This window comes from Pinus tabuliformis, chromosome J, assembly GCF_031772625.1.
Source record: "Pinus tabuliformis cultivar Carrire ecotype Pingquan chromosome J, CPIR1, whole genome shotgun sequence".
NCBI lineage: Eukaryota > Viridiplantae > Streptophyta > Pinopsida > Pinales > Pinaceae > Pinus > Pinus tabuliformis.
In genome coordinates this window covers 450,431,845-450,455,229 of record NC_142295.1, presented here as the reverse complement: position 1 = coordinate 450,455,229, position 23,385 = coordinate 450,431,845, and the positions used below count along the sequence as shown (strand labels likewise).

The following is a 23,385-nucleotide window of genomic DNA, read 5'->3' as shown; positions in this document are numbered from 1 at the left end:
GGGACCCCGGTATTGTGTGCAGAGAATGTTGGGGGTCAGTTGATCGAGAGGGTGCTTGTTTAGGCATTGCTTGAGGACAAGCAATTTTTAGTTGGGAGGATTGTAATGTCCCCAATTAAACTAATCTTGCTAAGATGAATTTCTATTTTTGCAATTGGGTGCTAGTAAATATTTTGGCATGTAAACTTAGGAAAAGTGGGTGGAGGGAGTCCCCACTTAATTTTTGGAGAGATGGAGGCCACCAACATTAGAGAAAATGAAATATTAAATTGATAGCGGAATATGGGGTCCACATAAAGTACGCACTTGGGGAAGAATGAATTCAAATTCCTTGAGGCAAATCGAATTGGTGGGGAGACCCACATGGAATGCATGGGCAGCAATTATAAAAGGAAGGAATGCGGGAGAAATAGGGGTCTTTTGTTCAATGTTGCCCGAAGCAGGGATGAAACGGGGACGTTTTTTGGCAACGGAGACGCAGAAGCGTCATTTTCCAAAAATCTAGGAAGCGAAGCGTCTGCTATATATATATATATATATATATATATATATATATATATTTTTTATATATTTTTTGTGCATTTATATTCAAAACAAACATCCCAAATACCAAATTAGTTGTAGAAGACATGAAAACATGCATATTTTTGCATAAATCAAGATAGATATGGCATCCATGATTCCATTCTAGTTACTAGTATGTACATCAATGATTAATTATTCCAGCATCAACCATCTATATTCTAGCAATTACAAACATACATCAAATTTTTAAGCATGTTATAAAACATAAAACATTTAAGCATATTATAAAACCTAAAACATAGAGCATATTATGATTTATCTAGCAAGTGAACAACTATCAACATTTGTCATGTCCAAAATTCAATTAATAATGTTTACAAAATAGGTCACTTGGTCACCGCCAAGATAAAAAGGTTCAAATTCACAAGCCTACAAGTCTAATGATTAATCTATGACAAAAGTAGTAAATTGTGAATATATCTACTAATCTCTCCTCCTTCCACCACGAAGAGAATGTGGCGGTGGGCCTCCACATGGTGGAAATGAAGAAGATGGTGTGTGTGGAAGTTGTGGCACTGAAACTGATGAAGATGAACCCCCTGTTGTTGGTGTTGCACCATGGAACCTAGGAACCAAGGGACCAGATGGGGGTTGCATCTCAACTTGATCATCATCATCCTGGAAGCGCTCAAAAAATTCATACAAAAAAAAACATTAGTTAACAAAGAAAATAAAAACCATGAATAAGAGAAATCTTTATAAGCAAAATTCATACCACAATGGACATACTTGGATAAGAGCATCCTCTAATTGCTCTAATCACAACATTCCATCCTCCAAATTGGGGTCCTCTAGATTCTTGTCCCAAATCTTAAGGTCTTTATTAGTCTTTGCATCATCACAATAATGGGACAACAATCACAAGTTGTAATGAACATAAACCGAGCTCTCTGCCCGGTCTGAACTCAACCTGTTCCCTTTAACACTGTGGATGAAAGAATAAGAGCTCCAACACCTCTCTGCAGAAGAAGTGTTTACCATCTGTGATAGCACCCGCAATGCCAAAGTCTGTAGAAGTGGAGTAGCCCCTCCATGCATGTTCCACCACTCAAGAGAAGAAAAAGTCTCTCGATATCTAATTGCATGAATGCTCCCAAATGGACCAGTGTTAAGCGTATAGTTGCTCAACTGTCTTTGTACCATGGCAGCCTCCTCATCAGGGACTAATTTACTCAATGCAGTCATATATTTTTTGTGAACCTCTTGATCTTGGTGTGGTTTTCTCCTGCTTCCCTCCCCAGGTGTTGGTGTGGAAAGCCATTATGGATGATAATATTTAGGTGTCAAAACATATGCTAATGCATGCAATGGAACATTTAGCATTTCCCATCAGTTTTCCACCTCTGCACGAATATAATTGTACATGGTGATATCTCTAGGCTCAACAATGTCTTTAATCTGCCCCAACATGCTATCCATTTGCTCATACACCTCCCCAATTATTGGTCGATCTGAATCTCCAAACTTGATCATGTAATAAATTGGTTTGGTGAATTGCAAAACATATTTAACCTGTGACCAAAAGTACATGTCAAGAATAGTGTCCTTGGCTACATTAGCACCATCTTTATCAGTGTTAATTTCATCCCATGTTTCAGCACACACCATATTAGTTAAAGCTTGTCTCACCTTCACTAGTCGCCTAAAGGTGAGGTAATAACTGGCCAATCTTGTCTTTGCAAGTTTAAGCAACTGCAACTTGGAGTAAGTGCCATAGAAGTAGTTTACCCTTGTATGCCCTGTGATGAATTTAATGAGTTGCTTCCCTCCCCTGTAAAGCTCATTAATCCACCCACATTCTTTATGCTTCACAATATCATGCATCAAAAGGTTCAATGTGTGAACTAGGCACTAGACCAAAAGATGTGTGGATGAGTACGCTCAATAATTTTTCCTTCTGCCTTACAATTTGCTGCATTATCTGTGATTACTTGAACCACATTATTCGGACCAACATCTTTGATTGATTGCAATAGGAGATCTGCAATGTTTTGGGAAGATGCACTGATGGACGAGGAGTCATGACATGTGATAAATGCTGCACCACTAGCAGAAACACCAAGAACATTTATCAAATGTTGGTTTCTAATATTTGTCAACCCATCTAATACAATGGATACCCCACAATCTACCCACTCATTTGTAAAACGTGTCAAAGCTCTTTGAACCTTTGCTTTTTCTCTTTCTAGTAACACTATTCTATCTTTCTCATAGTTGGGGGACTTGTATCCTTTTGGGGCTTCATTGATGGCCTTTACCATTTCATGCCAATAGGGAGAGAAAAGCACATTGAATGGTAAGCCGCAAGCACAAAGAAATTGGACTATCTTTCCATCCACATCATCCCTCCCAGCAACATTCAAGAAATCCCCTATTGTTCTTTTACCTCCAGAGCTTCCAGAAGTACCATGAGGAGATGAGCTACCAAATCTAGAGGTTGCACTTGATTCAAAATGAGTTTTTTGTTTCTTGCTTTTTTGTTGTGCAACCTCCTCTATTTGGATGTATTTTCTTCTTTGTTCAGCTGAAATGTTTGGGCAAATTTGTATCCCCACAACACCCTTTTTGTCATCACTATCCATCACCCCACAAAGATGCCTCCTCACATGGGTATATGAACTACTAAATGGTTTTCCTCCATGACAACCACGAGGGCACAAAAATTTGTAGCTTCCACCACCTTTCCCCTCTTCAAGTTTGGTCACATAGTTCCACAAGGGTGTTAATGCAGCTTTCCCCTCTAGTGTTTCAGTGTTCCCTTCAGGTTCATCTTCATCCTCTTCCTCTTCAAACCCTTCTCCTCATCATACATTGGGTCGCTCATATTGGGACCACTATCCTCTTGTGCTTCTTCCCTTCTATTCCTACTCCCCCTTTCCATCATTAAAACCAAAAGTGGAATGATGCATAGAAGCCAAAATAACACCATCTTGGAATATGGATATAGGTGGTGGACAAGCTGCAATTAAATGAGCAAGTAGAAAGAATGGGAAAGAGTAGGAGAGGGAGGAGAAAAATACAAAAAAAATTGTCAAAAAAATAAGGGAGTTTGGGGTTTGCACTTACCTCTTTAGCTCTTGTAGATGGAAGTCCTCCAAGCTCCTACTCCAAGCTCCTCCTCCTTCTCCTAGCTCCTCCTCCTTCGCTCCTCCTTCGCTCTCCTCTCCTCTCTTCTCCAAGCTCTCATAAACTAAGTGTGAGAAAATAAGAGATGAATGGGGGGTTAAATCCCTTCATTCCTCACCCTAACCCAAGGTGGATCCACCCCAACCTTAAAAAATAACAAAAAATAAAAAATAAAAAACAACGCTTTTTTTGGCGTGCGGCGGAAATGGCGAAATCGGTCGCGATCTGTACAGATCAGACCCCGAAGTGGTGCGCTTCGTACGGCGGAACCGCTGTATGAATCACATTTCGAAAAAACCGAAACGCGTTTCAGCCACACGCTTCCAAAAATGGCAGGTAGCGTGTTTATCAGCCTGAAACGCGTTTCGAACGGCGATTCCCCCACGCATCCGTACGGATCACGGATTGGGGTTTTGATTCGGGGGGGGGGGGGGTGTTGGGGGACGTTTCCTACAACACTACTTTTGTCTATTTGAAAATTGATTTGCCTTAGTTGTCCAGCTGATTCAACATTGTGTTGTTTAGCACAAGAGCTTCCCACGGAGAGAAGCTCAACCTTTCTTGGGTGGACTCGAGTGCCACCCAAGGAAGGCTTTCCCTCATCACCAAGACTAGAATAAGAATCATTCTCAGATCATACGCACTTCTAGAGCATAACATGCAATATAGGGACCAACACTATGCAGAGGGAGAATTTCACTGATTTGTGGAACAGGGTTGTAGGATTATTGTTTGGAGAAGCTAGAGGAGCGTCCTTTCATCATTTTCAGGAGTGTAGAGGCAGATTACAGCCAAGAGGGCCATCCCACATGCAGTTCTCATTTTGTCACATGCAGGACTGCGTCATCTCCTCCATGACTGCGTAGTCATTGGAGTGAGGATCTTTGGGGCAACATTGTTTAGGGGAATTTGGAGTTGGGGAGTTGGGAGATCATTTGGAGGGCCATTTGAGGAGGATCGTTGGAGTTGGGAGATCAGAGGTGGACAGGATTAGTCACAGCAACAAAATTCGAATTTGGAAGAGGGCTAAGTTGTGAAGAGTCATTTTTTGAAGGTTGGAACCAAGGGAAATCCTTTTTGGGTTTTTCTGGGTTTTGGGCAAGGATCACACTCCCAAATTCCTAGAATTTTCTGGACACTCTAGAGTGGGAAAATCAGGGGTTGAAATCAGTGAACAATGTAGTTTCGGAGCAGCAGTGCAGTTTTTTGGAGAAGCTGGTTATTGAAGCCGTTGGGCTTACCTATATTCATCACCTAGTGCTTGTAGCTTGCTTTGTGCAAGCCCAAGTGCACTTTCACCAACTCTTTGTACCGCTGCTAATATTATTAATAAAATTTGGCCAGTTTGGGGATTTGCAGAAATTTCTAGTTTATGTGTATTCATTTATGAAAATTTTTGTGTTATTGTATTTGCATGTCTTTGTTATCATTATAAAATTTCCACTAGGAATATTACACATAGCCACAAGCTTCTTAGCTTGTCTTCATAAGTGTATCAACTACCAATTCTTCATGGAGATAACTGCATGGCTCCTTTCTTTCTTATCCCATCATATTGAACTTATTTCTTCTTGGATATTGTAGAGCCATATTCTTCATTCAATCTTGTGACAGGATTCAAGCCGTCAATCTTGTGTATCGCTTTTCCTCTAGTCATCATCAATGAAGGCATTATATTGAGCCTTATCAAACTTCAAGCTAGTCATAGCTTCCTCTTAAACATGAGAGTGATCTTTATTGATGAACATCAGGTTATCTTCTTACACTACTACCTTCCAATCCCAAGATGATGATGTAAACATCTTGACTACATGATTGCCACAACCATATACTCAATCCATATGTTCTTTGAATTGAGTTCAACACCAACAGTTGAAATTGCCTCAACTGTCATCATGCATTCTTGCAATATCTTTAGTTCTTTGAGATCAACATCCTTTCGCATGATCCATCTCCATATGAATCTTTCCATGCATTCATTTTAATCAGAGTTCCCATGGATCAAACTTGATTACTAAACTATAACACCTTCCTTGGAGTTGTTATTGTTGACTCCTTTTCTTTCTTTTGAAGACTACACTTGATGTTGATCAATATTGTTATATATATGTCATGCAATCTTGTGTGAGATTCTTGATCTCTAGCCATTTGAGGTATATCAAACTTCTTCTTTTAGGCATCACGTGGAAGACTTACCCAACACACTCTCATAGCCAACTCATGATTCTTGTGGATATGAACCTTTAGAGAAAAATGACTATAGCTTTGCTTCCATACAATCATCTAGCCATCTTTTCTTGAATGAGCTTGCTTCTTGTACCTTTCGAAGATAGGAATGATTTCCCAGGAGTAGAAATACTTTCATTTTGCCCTTCACACTGCAACTTGGCCATCTACATTCCTTCATCCTTCAGAATTATTGTTTCCGTACTAGTCATGTCATAACAGTCTTTCCATGAACCTTTCAAAATGATGGTTGTTATAGGATCTTTATGATCCCTCTTTGCAAAATGACTAGCTCTAACATGATGTTAGAAAATGCTGGGATGAACAATAATATGCAATATGGTCAAATTAAGCAAGTAAATTATAATTGTTCTACTATCATGTGCTTCTATCTATGATGCCATGTTGTTACAAAAATCAAGACTCTTCTAGAGTAGACAATAGTGCATGCTACTCTACTTTCTAATTAATAAAAAGAAAGACAAATTGCATAAAGAACCTGGTATAGATGGAGCTTCCTTCAATAGTAAAGATCCTTGATATCTTCTCCTTTCAGCTTCTTATTGGGTTCTCCCCTTTCTTTGGCTCAGTGAGCTTCACTTATTTCCTTCATTTTGTTGTTCACTTTATTGTTTGGACAATCCATCTTAAAGTGTCCAGACTCCAATCTCATTGCATCAAAAGCATTTTGGACATATCTGGGCTTTCCAAAGGCAAGCTAGACAAATCTCAAGTGAGAAAACAAGGTGCCCAGATGATGGGAAGTGACTCCTCCTCTATGCTCTGCGTGTTGATTTTTGGTAGCATCGGATGTGCTCTAGCCATGAAAATTGGTGGAGAGGCTAAAGCACATGAGATCTCCAAGACCCAGAAATGGTTTGGGGAAATTCCACCCAGTTAGAGAGATTAAAATAATTAATATTTTTAATGGGTTTCCTAAGTCTAAATTTAGGAAAATTAAAATATTAATGGGTATTAATATAAAACTGGGTGAGAAGGTTCTAAATGACATGGATCAAGCCAAATCTAATCTTAGCTATTGATTAGAGACCCCACATACCTGCACTTCATGTGAGTGCACAACTTGGGCATACCTGCACTTCATGTGAGTGCACACCCTGGGCATTCCTATATGGCTTAGAAATTGTTAGTCCTAATTCTTTCATCACCTCAAGAGTCGTGATTTTCATTAAGACTCCCAAATATAACTTGCAATTGCAAAGTAACAAGCCATTAACAAGAAAGGAAATGTAAAATGGTGGCGTTCATCAGTTTTATTCATACCAAGATATACTTGTGGGTTATCAAACAGGATTGGCCAGAGCCTTGGAATGTGACTGAGTTGAGGGGATTTATAGGCATATGCACCTACAATAGGAAGTTTTTAAAGGGCTTCTCACAGCTAGTAGCTCCCCTCACAGATTTGACGAAGAAAAGGGATTTTGCATGGACGGACAAAGCACAGTGGACATTTAATTGCCTCAAGGAGGTGATGAGTAGTTGTGCAGTTTTCGCACTCTTAGATTTCACTCAGCGATTCACCTTGGAGTGTGATGCATTAGGTGAGGCAGTTGGTGTTGAAATTTCTAAGTATTACCCGTTAGAAATTTTATCTGTATTCTCTGGTTTATTTCTCCTGCTTGTTAATTACGAACAAGTTATTTAACCATATAAATATCGAAATAAAAACAATACAGTCTCAACTATCTATAGATCAACAACTGAAAGAAATAACAAACACACAAGTGACACTGTTATTTTTGGACAACTCGTCCCCGGAAAAACCCAACTTGGGAAAATCGGTGCAACAATTCTGAGGGTTATTTTATTATGCAGTCTTTCTGACTACCACTGAGTGCCAAACCGGCTCCCCCGATAGAGAAAATAATCCAACAGTAATACCTCTCTATTCGGAAGCAGATATTCGGAAATTATGCCCCATGAATCGCTCTCTAGCACACTCTGAAGCTCAGTGTCAGCCCACCTGGCCTCAACCTTAGCCCGGAACCCCCTGCGTCAGCTCTCTAAGGCACTGCGTAGCCTCTACAGCCCTCTGCGTCACTCTTGCAGCCTCTGCGTGGATGACGCAGGCCTTTCTGGCCTCTGCGCAATCTTTTCTGCCTCTGCGTGGCTCCCTCTGGATCAGCGTTTGCCACTCTCTGCTTCTGCGTTGGTCTCTCGGCACTATCTCTGCCTCTCTGTCTCGTACTCACTGCCCCTCGCTACAGCTGATCACTGATTCGATTTCTCTTAGCAAACACTGCTCTAGAAAATCAAATGATTGATCACTCTAGTGTCTTCTCCAACTGACCCTCAAGCCTCCTCTTATACTTTTCCTGTTGGTCCTTCAACAGCCGAGATTACATCTCTAATCAACGGCTAAGACTAGATTTGGCTTGATCCATGTCCTTTAGAACCTTTTAACCCAGTTTTATATTAATACCCATTAATATTTTATTTTTACTAAGTTTGGACTTACGAACTCCATTAAAAATATTAATTATTTTAATATATCCTTAACTGAGTAGAATCTGCCCAAACCATTTCTGGGTCTTGGAGATCTCATGTGCTTTAGCCTCTCCACCAATTTTCATGGCTAGAGCACATCCGATGCTAACCCAAATAAACAATCCCTCTGAGCGAAGACTGAGCTCTAGCAATACTCCAAACTGAGCATTACTTTGATTATACGACACCGGTACCTGTGTTGATGCTAGGCCTCCTTGCCCAACATCCTCTACACTGTTGCATCCTGTATTGCTGCCCATGGCCTTGCCATTGCCACTACTGCATCCGTACGGCAGCTCCCTCCTAAGGTCCTCTAACTAAAAACTAAATTTATTTAATCTAAACACAATAAGAAGGGAAATAACTTATTTATAACTCAAACTTTATTTGATGACAATATACCATTAAAATTTATTTACCACATATTAAATAAGTAAGAATTTCATTGCAACCATTTACATAAGTAATCAATAAATGGAAGAATACCTGTTCCAATTGCTTGGTTGAGATGCTTCTGACTCTGTTGGGAAACTCCTCTCGATTATCCAACTAAATTTACCTCCCAGCCAACTAGGAATGATTTCCTAGCCCAGGGAACATCCACAAGTTCCCTAGCCCTCCGAGCTCAAGTTCAAGCAGATGTAGTGTGTCCAAGTTAAACAAACACTCTCCAGATCCAAGTTTGTATTCCCTCATTTCTCTCTCCATTCTCTCCCTTCGCTTTCTCCACATTCCTCCCCCAAAACGAAATCCTCCTAGCCAAAGCCAAGACCAAGGATTCCCCCCTCCTCTCGTCATTCTTCCCCTTTTATGTCTCTTTTTCCCATCCACCTCAACCACCTATCATTAATGTCGTGACTACCCCCTCATCCTTTCATTTAGTATCCTTGACTTTTCTTATCATATCTTGTTCAAAGTAGATTTGAGAAAGACATTTTGGGAATAAAATATAGATATTTAATTTAGAATTAAATTGGAGAAGACCATATCTTCTCCCAAGTAGAGTTGAGAAAACACCTTGGGATATGGATATTTAATTTGGAAATTAATTGGAGAAGACCATATCTTCTCAAAACTAGATTTGAAAAGACACCTTGGGATATGGATATTTAATTTGGAATAAATTGGAGGAGACCATATCCTATTCAAAATTAAATTTGAGAAGACAAGTTGGGAATTGAATAATAACAATAATAAAATTTATATCAGTAAAATAAAATTACAGTTTCACAAATGTAGGTATATACCAATATTTCTTGATAATTATAAGTCAATATTTTCAGGTAAATTAAACACTAATAAAAATTAGCATGATAAGATTAAGTAGGGCATTACATCTCCTTAACTGGGTAGAACCTGCCCAAACCATTTCTGGGTCTTGGAGATCTCATGTGCTTTAGCCTCTCCACCAATTTTCATGGCTAGAGCACATCTGATGCTACCCCAAATCAACACTTCCTCTTAGCGAAGACTGTGCTTTAGTAATACTCCACACTGAGCATTACTTTGACTATACAGCACCGGTACCTGTGATAATGCTAGGCCTCCCCCCCCAACATCGTTTCCACTGCTACATCCTGTATTGTTGTCCATGGCCCTGCCACTGCCGCTGTTGCATTCGTAAGGCAGCTCCCTATACATCTGTGCTGCTGCTGGTCCTTTCTCCCAACAATGCATCTCCACTGCAACCCCCTCTCATCATGATGCATCGTGCTACTGCACTGCAACTCAGTTACTGAGAAGTAAGTAACTGATCCACCCAACTACTGACATCCCTGTCAAGCTAGAAACACTCTCGATGCTGAAGCTCTCTTTGTCGCTATCTCGTGCTCCCTCTATTGCCTCTGCGCTACTGCAACAATTCCCTCCCTCTCACACCGCTGCAAGCCTCTCTGTTCCATCCTACACTGCTGCAACCTCCTTTGTGACTCTCGCACTGCTGCAGCCCTCTCTGCGCTGCTCGGGACTACTGCATTGTAGCACTCTATGCCGCTTCATCCGCATTCATTTTTACCGACGTCCGCCAGTCCTGCTACTCCCACTTCGGGCTCCTGTAGCCAGGTATAATCCAAGAGTTTGGGTACCTCAAGGGTCCTGCCCCTCATCGCCTGTAGTCCTCTTGACTACAGCTCGATGTCACCCCACCTCTTCTCTATAGGTACATGAGCATTCATGGCACAATCGTCATCCTCTTCTACCTCCTTTTCCGCCTTCGTTGGCGTTGCCTTCGAGTCAAACGCCTCTCCCTTATTCTTCTTCCTTAGACACTGGTTTGCATAATGACCTAGTTCCCCACAGTTGAAGCACTTAACCTTGGAGAGGTCCTTTTTCTTCCTCTTCTCCTGCTTCCCCACAGATGCCAGAGTTGCATCCTCTTCCTCTTCTTTCTTGATCCGGACTCCTTTGCTGCTACTTCCCGTCTTGGACAGTCGTCTGATCTCTTCTTGGCGAAGAGCTGCCCACAATTCTTCCCAATTTGGAAGATTCGCCTTGCCCAGTATGCTCTGGACGAATGTCTCCCACTCCTCGGAGACTGCATTTACGATGGTCCTCACCATCAACACCTGATCCGGCATGGCCCCTATGGAAGTCAGTTAGTCTCGGATCTCCTTCAATCTACCGAGGAAGTGATCTATCTGCTCCCCCTTCTGCATTTGGTATGACCACAACTGATTCTCAAGTAACATCTTCCTCTGCACAGAAGTATGCTGGTACAACGTCTTCAAGGTGTCCCACATTTCCTTTGTCGTTTCCTTCTCGGCAATATGCTGGACCACATGATCCTTGACCCCATCAAGGATTATGCATTTCGCCTTGGCCATTGGCAATTGCTTCCTTGTACTTTTCATTTTCATATGGGTCAACTGGGATAGCCATTGTTCTCAAGGCGAAGGCCTTGATGCGATGTCTATCTAGAATGGACAGGATCCTAGCCTTCCAAACCACAAAGTTGGATGCCCCGTCCAGCCTGTCCTGATCCCTCAGTCCATTCATGGCCATCTCTCTGCTCTTCCTTTCGACTCCTCCGAGTCTCTACTTCCCTTTGGAAGTTCTCTCCCTGTGAGTCTCGATTTCCCTCCTGGAAATCTGCCTGCCAACTGTCAAGTCGCACCTCTTCGATCTTCTATGCAACTGCAACACTGATCTGGATTTCTTGGCTAGAAATTCGCCTAGGTAGTGACTCCCTCTACCTTGGTTATCGCCCTTAGATACTGTTCTGTCTCGGCAGCAACAACACCCCACTAGCTTCACTCCCCGCAATCTACCCATAGCGTCCTATGGCTCAGCAACTGAAGGAATGAACCTTTAGGCTTTGCGCAATCCCGACACTCGCTGAAATGCTCCCCTTGCCAACTGTGCCAACCCTCCTGGTCTCTGCGTGGCTCTTCATGAGCCTTTTCTGCCCTCCTCAGCCTCTGCGATGGCCTCTCTTTGGCCCGAACTGATGACACAATCCCTCTGCGTCAACCCTTCTCCATCACTTTCTGCTAGGAACAACTTCTGTCACTCAAGGCAGTTGTTTCTGCTGCAAGTGCTTTGCTTCAGCTGGTGCCTTTAGCTCTCCTGTGATGTTACATTATGGTATGTTCTATGCTTAGAATAGTTTACTTATTTTCTTCTTATTAGCCACTGTTTAGCAATCACATAAACATAAAGTAAAGTGCAGATAGAACATTAAAAGATCGACAAAAAACAAGCCAAGACAAGAGACACCAGATGTGGCGGCTAGCCAGGGACAAACCCCAATGTGGGGAAACCCTTTGATCAAATCTTCTTTTATCTTCAATAGTTCAGCAGAGAGAGAGAGATAGTACAATATCACTAATCAGTGATTTACAACAGCAGTAATGAAACCCTTGGACAACAATAGTAAAAGTGATCAATCAGCTCCCAAAATGTCTTCAAGACAACCTAGGAGAACCCGGTCTCCAACAAAGGTAGTGGCAGCGCAAAACAGTCAAGATGATCGAAACAACAGTGCATGCTACAACATACTGCAGCCAGCCCTAACCAGATAACGCAGTCATAAATGTGCCCTTAAACAGTGAACACAGACCTGTTCAGCACTTTGGCTAGCCTAGGAGAGGCTGCCCACACAAGGCCGAAATCAATGGAGGCAATGTGCTGGTTAACGCAGGCCTAAACCATTTGTTGCACCTTCTTGCGTCCTTGCTGCCCTAGCTACGTCTCTTCCATTGTTGCCTAGTTACATCCTTCTCTTTCCACGCTACCCTAGCTGCGTCCTCTCTCCTTCGTATACCCAAGAGACAATGGGAGAGAAGAGAGGTAAGATGAGTTGAGATAATGACTCAAGCTCTCCTCTATTTATGTGCAACGCTGGGCAAGAGTGCCACACACTTAACTGCTGGCTGACCTTGACAATTTGCCAATTAATTACAAATAAATTCATATCTCCATAAATACTTGTCGGAATCAAATGATCTTTAGATCAATCCTACACCTCTCGACAAGAGGAATCTAGGAAAAATATCAGTTTCCATGAATGAGGTGACCCACATGGAATTTGGCCCTAGTTGCCAATTTTAACACTCCCTCTCAAGTAGGGAGAACTCCATCTGCAATCCATTTGACCGTCGCTACTATCCCAACTATCAAATGCACTGCCCTGCACATCTTGGCCCAGCTCTGCTCTGCTCGAACTATGAAGAAGAAGAAATGATCGAGGATGTATCATACCATCCTCCACTGACCCGCAATCAGTCTCAGAGTGTGTCATACCACTCTCACTAATCCCAGATCAGTATCATTGATCCCAGATCAATGGAGGTCATCCTAGCATAGGGAGTACGGTAGATACAACGATGCATCCATTGATAGTACTACTTTGGTCCCTAACCCCATTTCCCTGCTCATTGATTAGATGAGAGGTACTCCCCATGAGTCCCAGATTGCATGGGTAGGATGCCTCGACAAGAGAACTAATCATCCTGTCCACAGGAGAATGAATCATCCTGTCCAACAATCGCCATAGGAGAACTAATCATCCTGGCCCACAGGAGAACTAATCATCTTGTTCAACAGTGGCCACAAAGAACTAATCATCCTATTCCACAGTCGCCATGAAGAACTAATCATCTTGGCCCACAGGAGAACTAATCATCCTGTTCCATAGTTGCCACGGAGAACTAATCATCTTGGCCCACAGGAGAACTAATCATCCTGTTCCACAGTCGCCACGGGGTGTCACAGGGGAAGGTTGAACCTTTCACTTTGTATGTAGTGCACCACCAGGGGATGGTGAGTCGCCTTGTGGTCGCATGTCGCTCCAAGAATTACCCCGCGTCCCCCTGGGGCTCCCAGAGCTCAATACCTCATATTCGACCCTCATAAGAGGGTCTCTGAACGATGCCAAGTCGTTCTCGGAAAGTCAAGAATTTGACCTTTCTTAAGGGCTTCGTCAAAATGTCGGCGACCCGTTCATTTGTACCAATATGTTGGAGCCTAATTGCTCCCTGCTGCACCATATCCCGAATATAGTGGTACCTGATATCGATATGCTTGGAGCGATCATGAAATATGGGGTTCTCTGATAAACAAATCCCGCTCTGGTTGTCACACAAGATCAAGGTGGTATCCAATGTAAATCCAAACAGCTCACTGAAGAGCTTTCACAACTAGACCACCTCACAAGAGGCCATACTAGCAACAATGTACTCTGCCTCGGTGGTGCTCAAAGCCACCGACTTCTATTTCCTGCTCATCCAGGATATCGAGGCAGATCCCAAAGAGAAACAGCACCAGGAAGTGCTCTTTCGGTCCACCACACTGCGTGCTCAATCAACATCGGTATATCCAAGTAGTCTCACATCTCCGGCAGTGTATCTCAACCCGTGAGTGATTGTGCCACGAAGATAACTCAACAGATTCTTGGCACCAATCCAATGTGTGTGGTGAGGCTCAACCATGTGTTGACTCAACGTGTTGACTGCAAAGCATATATCTGGACAGGAGTTCTCCAAGAACATCAATGCTCTGACGAGTTGACAATACTCAGTAGTATTTCGTAAAACAGGTCTGGTTGCACTACCGCTTAACTTCTTGAAGTCAAGCTCCATCGGGGTAGTTACGGGCTTGCAGTCCACCATACCGAATCTCTCCAATATCTTCACCACATATTTTCCTTAAGATAGGAAAATCTCCCCTGGCTTCTACCAGACTTCTAGTCCTAGGAAATAGTGCATCAATCCTAAGTCCTTCATCTCAAACTCAGAAGCCAACTCCCTCTTACATTTGTGAATGAGAGGGTTTGCCTTGTTAGAAAGAGGTCGTCAACGTACAACACCAGTATGAGAGGATTGTCATCTTCAACCTTAAAGTAAAGGTTAGGGTCGGCTTCACTCCTAGTGAATCCCAACTTCATCAAGTAGCTATCGATCCTTTCATACCATGCTCGAGGTGCTTGCTTGAGCCCATAGAGGACCTCCTTCAACCTGCACACATGATATTCTCGATCATGAATCTCAAATCCTTGGAGTTGCTCCACATAGAATTCCTCTTTGATCGAACCATGCAAGAACGTAGTCTTGACATCCATCTAATGTAGGTTCCATCCTTGCGAAGCAGCAAGGGCTATGATCGAGCGAATGGTGGTATATCGGGCAACAGGTGCAAATATCTCGTCATAGTCTATACCTTCCTTCTGAGAGAAGCCACGAGCGACAAAATGAGCCTTATACTTTTCCGTACTTCCATCAACTGCATGCTTTATCTTGTAAAGCCATTTCGAAGTGACAATGGCTTTGTCCTAGGGTCTGGGGACCACATCCTAGACATCGTTTTTCATGATGGACTCATATTCCTCAGTCATAGCATCTTTCCATACTTGATGCTTGACAGCTTCTGTGAATGATGAAGGTTCATTTTGGATGATCGTGCTCATGATGGTCAAGTATTCCTGATACCTGGTCGGCTTCTTGCTTTCCCGAAAGGTTCCCTTGGGTGCAACGTGCCCTTTAGCATCATCAAGTGTCCCCCTAAGCCATGAAGGCCTCTTCCTAGAAGAGGAGGGCTCTTATGGAGGGGGATCAACAGGATCCATAGGTTCTTCCACATCAGGGATTGCCTCATCTTCCTTTTCCTTTGGTTCCCTGGTGTCAGCTCCTTTAGATCCCCTTAAGAGTAGGAAGATTGTCAACTTTGCTAAGAGCCATATCTTTGTCAAAGGTGACATCATGGCTAATCTCGACTTCCCTTTAACCAGCCACATAGATTCTATAGCCCTTAGTATTTTCGCTATAGCCCACGAAGATTCCTTTCTTTCCAGATGCACCCCATTTATTCCTTTTCTCCTTCGGCATATGAAAATATACAGGACTTCCAAAAATTCTAAAATGAGATATGTCAGGTTTCTTACCAGTGAACATCTCTTCGGGAGTCTTGGAACCCAATGCTTGATGAGGGCATTGGTTTTGTACATATACGGCGGTATTTGTAGCTTTAGCCCATAGAAACTTTGGAAGTCTTTGATCATGGAGCATAGCCCGGACAGCTTCCAAAATCGTACGATTATTCCTTTCCGCAACACCATTCTGCTCAGGAGTATATGGTGTAGTAGTCTCCCTCTTAATGCCAACCTCATTGAAAACGTCATGAAACTCATTGGATTCATATTCAGTCCCATTATCAGTTCTTAAGATCTTGATCTTCTTTTTGGTTTGGTTCTCAATCAAGGCTTTGAAGTGACGAAACCAGGAGAACACTTCATCCTTCTTTTTCAAGAAGTATATCCAAGTCTTGCGAGAATAATCATCTGTAAAAGTGAGGTAATAGAAATATCCTCCCAAGGAGTTCACAGGCATCATACCGGATATGTCTGAGTGAACCAACTATAATATATTGGAGGTCTTGCTTTGGCTTGAAGGGAATGGTCTCCTTTTGAGCTTTCCTTCGTCACATCCCGGACATAAACCTTCTTGTTCTACTCAGAACTCAGGCATCCCTGTCACCATTTGTCTTGCATCGGGTAGAGCTTTATAATGAAGGTGAGCAAACCTCCGGTGCCATAATTCGGACTAAAGAGATGTGTCACAAGACATGACACCTAGCGGACTTCCTCTGACCTAATATAATGAATCAACTCGAAACCCAAGAGTGAAAGCATCTTTAAAGTTCTTTTTCCATACACGTACCTTGCCCTCGAAGAAGGCCACCTTGTATCCTTTGTCTTCCACTGCCGAAATGGACACCAGGTTCTTTTTTAGATCAGGTACATATAATACATCTTGTAAATGAATTGTATTTCCCTGATTCAATTGAAGGGTGACATTTCCTACGCCTTTCACGGGATATTTTGAGTTGTCCCCAAGAACAATTTCCAAGCTGGTCTCCTTCTCTATCAGATTAGAGAGAGCTTCTTTGTAACCAGTGAAGTCCCTTGAGGCACCACTATCAATAAGCTAATTTTCCAGCGAGTTCGGGGGAGCAGTAGTAGAGAGGGCCGCTGGTAGATAATATTCATCTTGCTTATTGTTAACAACATTAGATTCATACCTGGAGTTTCTTTCCTTCTTGAAGGGTTTTCCTCTTCCTTGATTTCCAGCATTTCTTTTACCTCTGCCATTTGACCTGCCATTACTTTGATTGCCTTGAGAGTGATTTTGATCATCGTCTCAGTGTGAGTCCCTTTTATCACGGCACTCCCTCCCATAGTGGCCCATTTTATTGCAATTGTAACATCCTCTGTTTCTTCCACCCTTCAATCCAGCCTTTCCTTTGGATTTAGCCCCGGAATTGTTTCTTCTTTTAGCATGAGAAGAAAAGGCAGAGGGATGGCCTTCAAGTGCGGGCATTTCTTGCTCTTCCATCCTTGTTTCTTCTTGAATGCATCTAGCCATCAATTCCTCAAATCCAAGAATTACATTATTGTTGAGAAGAGTAGTCCTGAATACATACCATTCAGGTGGCAGTCCTCCAAGAGTTGTGAGTGTCATTTCCCTGTCAGGAACTACTTCCCCAATAGATAGGAGATCGTTCTTGATCTCGGTGATCCTTAGGAAATATGCTTGCATATTCTCATCTTTGCCCTTCTTAATTCCTTCAGCTTATTTCTAAGGAACAAAACTTGATTTGCATCATTAACTTTAAATAAACTCACCAGTCTATCGTAGTTTTCCTTGGAGGTGTTCAGCTTAGAAACATAGGCCACTGGGCGCTTGTCGATAGAGTCCCGGATGATCTTCCTTGCTTTGGCTTCTCCCTTAGTCCACTTGTTTCTAGCAACAACGGATGCATTTGATGGAGGCTCAACAATTTTGCCTCTCACGTGGTCCAACACTTCCTGCTCTTCTAATGTTAGATCGAGAGACATCTTCCATCCGTGATAGTCAGACTTCTCGCGGAGTTTGTCTTCAACAGGAAAGTGTGTTGAGGACCCCATGATTTCTTTAAGATAGCCTTGCCAACCTTCTCTTCAGTGATTGCTTTTGCTTGGGCTTTGTCTTCACCTCAGCTCTGATACCATCTTAAATTATGGTATGTTTTATGCTTAGAGCAGTTTACTTCTTTTCTTCTTATTAGCCACTGTTTAGCAATCACATAAACATAAAGTAAAGTGCAAATAGAACATTAAAAGATCAACAGAAAACAAACCAAGACAAGGGACACCAGATGTGGCGGCTAGCCAAGGACAAACCCCAATGTGGGGAGACCCTTTGATCAAATATTCTTTTATCTTCAATAGTTCAGCAGACAGAGAGATAGTACAATATCACTAATCAGTGATTTACAACAGCAGTAATGAAACCCTTGGACAACAATAGTAAAAGTGATCAATCAGCTCCCAAAATGTCTTCAAGACAACCTAGGAGAACTCGGTCTCCAACAGAGGTAGTGGCAGCCCAAAACAGTCAAGGTAAGATGGTCAAAACAGCAGTGCATGCTACAGCATACTGCAGCCAGCCCTAACCAGATAACGCAGTCATAAATGTGCCCTTAAACAGTCAACGCAGACCTGTTCAGCACTTTGGCTAGCCTAGGAGAGGCTGCCCACACAAGGCCGCAGTCAATGGAGGCAATGTGTTGGTCAACGCAGGCCTAAACCATTTGTTGCACCTTCCTGCGTCCTTGCTGCCCTAGCTGCATCCTCTTTCCCACGCTGCCCTAGCTGCGTCCTCTTTCCCACGCTGCCCTAGCTGTGTCCTTCTCTTTCCACGCTGCCCTAGTTGCATCCTCTCTCCTTCGTATACCCAAGAGACAATGGAAGAGATGAGAGGTAAGATGAGTTGAGATAATGACTCAACCTCTCCTCTATTTATATGCAATGCTGGGCAAGAGTGCCACACACTTAACTGCTGGCAGACCTTGACAATTTGCCAATTAATTACAAATAAATTCATATCTCCATAAATACTTGCCAGAATCGGATGATCTTTAGATCAATCCTACACCTCTTGATAAGAGGAATTTAGGAAAAATATCACCTACCATGAATGAGGTGACCCACATCGAGTTTGGCCCTAGTTGCTAATTTTAACATGTGATCTGCAACCACACTCTGATACCATGTTGAAACTTCTAATTATTACCTGTTAGAAATTTTATCTGTATTCTATGGTTTATTTCAGTGTGGAAAAAGTCCCGAAAAAATCGGGATTTATTCCTCAAAACGCGATTTTTTCAAGAAAAGGATTAAATCGGCCGATTTTTTGCCGACTTTTTAAGAAACGAAAAAATCGCGATTAAATCGAATTAATCCCGATTAAATCGGGAGTCGATCGAAAAAATCGGCTGCATTAAAAAAATTTGGTCCGCGGGCATAAAAACCGGAAATCGTTCGTTTTATTTTTTAATTGTGTTTTGGCTTGTTCGCTGTGGAGGAGAATCGAAGGTTTCGAGTTCCACTGCGAAGTTGTCGGTGTGCATTTGCAAGAGGAGCCCCCGCAAGCGTCCGCCGTCAAGGTATGTATTTGCCATTTGGTACCTCCATGCATTTGTGCTCATGGCCCATTATCGGTTATCCAGATTCCAAATAAAATCGACTATATAATATATATTATATATCACTGTTCAGTGTTATGAGTTATCATTTAAATTTTAGGTTTATTTATTATTTATGTATATTATATATATATTTTAGTTTATAACTGTTGAGCCGCCAGCGGCAGCCGCTCAACGTTCAGCGGTTCAAACTTCAAATATTCACTGTGCCCACTGCCCATTATCGGTTCCAGAATCCAAATAACAATTTAAAATTTTAATGGACAAAATATATATTATATATAAGTTTATAAGTTATAACTGTTACGTTACATGTAATTGTATGTTACAGTTACATTGTTATTATTTAAATTTTATATAACTGTTCAACAGTCAAATTCAAAACAGCGGCTGTGCCTGTTATGTAATATGTAAATTTGTAATATGTATGTTAATTTTTTATTTACATTTATTTATATTTATTTTATTGTTATTATTTAATATTTATGTAATATGTATGTATTTAATATTTATATATGTATGTTATTATTTAATATTTATAATTTTATATAACTGTTCAAAACAGCCGCTCAGAGTATGTTCACTGTACATACATTTATTATTTAATATTTACTAATTTGTTTCTAAATTTTGAGTGCAATACAAATTAGTAAATTACTAATTATAATTTGCTGATTTGAATTTGTTTCCATTCTTTTTGTGCCCAGGTTTAAACTTTAAATTCCAGCTCAAAGTTTAAAACAAAATGCCGAGGATTTTGGATTCTATGTGGGAGTTTGGTGAGCCTGATGTTATACCTGAAACTGGGGCGGTCAATAGAATGTATTTGACTTGCAAATTGTGTGGAAAGCATATGTCAGGAGGCATCAACAGATTAAAATTCCATTTGGGGCAAATTCCAGGCCAAAATATTGAACTTTGCAAAGAGACAACTTCAGAAATCATCCGACGGGCCATTCAATCATTGATGGATAAAGAGGAAGGAAAAGACACCAGGGCAACACTAAGAAACCAAATTGCAGGGGGCTCAACAGTGGGGGGAATTGAGAGTGGCAATGTTTCTACAGCAGCATCACCTTCCTCACCCATGGGTACATTGGGTAGTGGTACTCATCCTTCTATCTCATCTTTTTTTGTTCCTAGAACAGCAGCTGGTTCACAACCTGGGATTAGATCATCAATGAAAAAAAAGGAAAAGGCAGAAGCTGACAAGTTGGTCAGTAGGTGTCTTCTATGGAGTGATGTTCCCTTCAACATTGCCAAGACAAACCCATTCTACCAGCCTATGTTTGATGCTGTTGCTGTCGTTGGCCCGGGGTACAAAGCCCCCACCTTTGCAGAGTTGAGAGGGCCTCTTCTTCAAGATGAAAAGACTGAGTGCACTGCTAGATTGGCAGAGTTTAGGGCATCATGGGAGCACACTGGATGCATAGTCATGTCAGATGGTTGGACTGACCAGAAGGGTAGGACCCTTCTTAACTTCTTGGTTAGTTGTCCCAAGGGGACAATGTTTATGAAATCTGTTGATGCATCTGACCACATTAAAGATGCACGTTTATTATGTGAGTTGTTGGACCTCTTCATTCAGGAAGTAGGCCCAAGCAATGTTGTCCAAGTCATAACGGACAACGCTGCAAATTATGTTGCAGCTGGCAAGATGCTTATGGAGAGGTATCCTAACTTGTTTTGGACACCTTGTGCTGCTCATTGCATTGACTTGATGTTGGAGGATATAGGTAAAATTCCTACTGTGAGGGACATTGTTGAATCATCCAAGAGCATAACAAAATTTATTTATAATCATTCATCTGTGCTTAGCTTGATGAGAAAATTCACCAACAAAAAAGAGTTGGTGCGGCCTGCCATTACACGATTTGCCACTTCTTTCATATCTCTTCAGTCTCTGTTGAATTCTATGTGGGAGGTGAAGAGCATGTTTCTCTCAGCGGAATGGCGTTCTTTATCTATTAGCCGCAAACCGGAGGGAGAGGGCATATGCAGACTAGTTTCATATGATCAGAGCTTTTGGGCAGGAGTAGAGGAGGTGTGTGCCATTTCAGAACCTTTGGTAAAGGTTCTTCGGTTGGTTGATGGAGAGAAGCCCGCAATGGGCTACTTGTATGAGGCCATGGATAGGGCCAAAGAAGCCATCCGTGCTTATTATGCAGATAAGGGAGACGAGGGGTTAGAGAAACAACAGGTCATATGGGGAGTGATTGATCAGCGATGGAACAATACCCTCCATCGCCCCATTCATGCTGCAGGTGTCTACCTCAACCCTGCATTTTCTTATGCTTGTGGTTTCAGATTTGATGCCGAGGTGATGGATGGATTCTTCACTTGTGTCGAGAGGATGGTGTCATCTGGGCGAGAACGTGAGGAGATTTCTAAAGAAATGGAGGTCTATAGGATGGGAGGTGGCACATTTGGTTTTGACATGGCTATTAAGAATAGGACGACCAAAATGCCAGGTAAGTTTCAGTTTGTTTCAAATTTTCAAGTTTAGAATTTCAATGTTTTTTTTTATGTTTCTCATTTTTCTTTTAACTTGTAGATGCTTGGTGGACAAGCTATGGTGCCAGAGTACCACATCTCCAAAAGCTTGCCATTCGAGTGCTCAGCCAAACATGCAGTTCCTCTGGGTGTGAGCGCAACTGGAGTGTATTTGACAAAATACACTCCAAAAAGCGCAACAGGTAAAAACTAAAAAGATTTCAAATTAAATTTTTTGAATTCATTTGATTAATTTTAATATTTAAATTTTCCAAGTACTAATTTACAATCTATGACCCTAATACAGATTGGAATCCAAACGCCTCAATGACATGGTATACGTCTACTACAATCTTCGATTGTGGGTGAGACAGCTTCAGAAACCTACTGATGTGGAAGCCATCTCATTGGACAATATTGATACCACCGCTGCATGGAGAGTCGAGACTGAGAGGCCAATCTTGGACACGATCCCGGATTGGTTAGGTGTGGATCTAGAGGATGTAGCAGTTGCAGAGGAGGGAGAGCTAGAGATAGAGGAGGAGGAGGCGGAGCAACATCAGGGTCAGGAGGCAGTAGCAGAGCTGGATGAGGATGCTGAGGAGGAGGTGACACCATCTAGGGTGGGCAGCAGCAGCGGCAGCGTAGCACAGAGGCCACCTCTTCCATCAGCTTCTAGAGGACGATTGAGTCCATTTCCTTTTGTATCCCCAGGGGCAGGGTCTTCTTCCTCTAGAGGAAAAGGCAAAGCCATTCCCTATTCCCGTAAAAGGGGAAGAGGATCTCAATGACTGATTAGTGATTACTTGATGACTTTTAGATGACTCATGATGTACATTTATTATATTTTTTGTTGATATTTTGACTCTTGAGAGTTGAAACTCAGACAGGACTCAAAATTCAGGAGTGGATTCACTATTTTGATATGTGATGCAGCACTAGACTTCATATACATATTATATATTAGCTTTCTTTACATGTTTATGTGGAAATGCATTTATTTGATGTTGTGGATACTCTAGATGTTAAAAAAAATTAAAAAAAATGAATAATTTTGTGTTTTTTTAATTTTGCCGACTTTTTGCCGACTTTTTCGAAAAACTCCCGACTTTGCCGAGTTTTTCAACTTTTGGACCCTTGCCGAATTAATCCCGACAGCGACTTTTTCCACATTGGTTTATTTCTCCTAATTGTTAATTACAAACAAGTTATTTAACCATATAAATATCGAAATAAACACAATACAGTCTCAACTATCTACAGATCAATAGCTGAAAGAAATAGCAAACCCACAAGTGACATTGTTATTTTTGGACAACTCGTCCCCGGAAAAACCCAACTTGGGAAAACCGATGCAACGATTCTGAGGGTTGTTTTATTATGCAGTTTTTCTGAGTACAACTGGGTGCCAAACCGGCTCACCCGACAGAGAAAATAATCTGGCAGTAATACCTGTCTATTCGGAAGCAGATATTCGGAAAGTCTACCCCA

The 23,385-nt window shown here is 41.8% G+C and overlaps 2 protein-coding genes across 2 annotated transcripts in view; both read left to right on the top strand.

Moving 5' to 3' along the window:
- Positions 1–23,385, top strand: part of LOC149227759 (ACT domain-containing protein ACR11-like) — a 464,039-nt gene that overhangs the window by 275,189 nt on the left and 165,465 nt on the right. The window lies entirely within an intron of this gene.
- Positions 20,147–22,685, top strand: LOC149227760 (uncharacterized). Its single transcript, XM_089376858.1, has 3 exons — positions 20,147–21,872; positions 21,956–22,097; positions 22,202–22,685. Exons 1-3 carry the CDS (start codon positions 20,147–20,149, stop codon positions 22,683–22,685), a joined length of 2,352 nt encoding a protein of 783 aa, XP_089232984.1.

Excerpts from the sequence above, each read along its gene's own strand:
- LOC149227760 (XM_089376858.1), top strand. The coding sequence starts at position 20,147 with ATGCCGAGGATTTTGGATTCTATGTGGGAGTTTGGTGAGCCTGATGTT. Across the intron at positions 21,873-21,955 it reads TAGGACGACCAAAATGCCAG|ATGCTTGGTGGACAAGCTAT; the intron begins GTAAGTTTCAGT and ends TTTAACTTGTAG. Across the intron at positions 22,098-22,201 it reads CACTCCAAAAAGCGCAACAG|ATTGGAATCCAAACGCCTCA; the intron begins GTAAAAACTAAA and ends ACCCTAATACAG.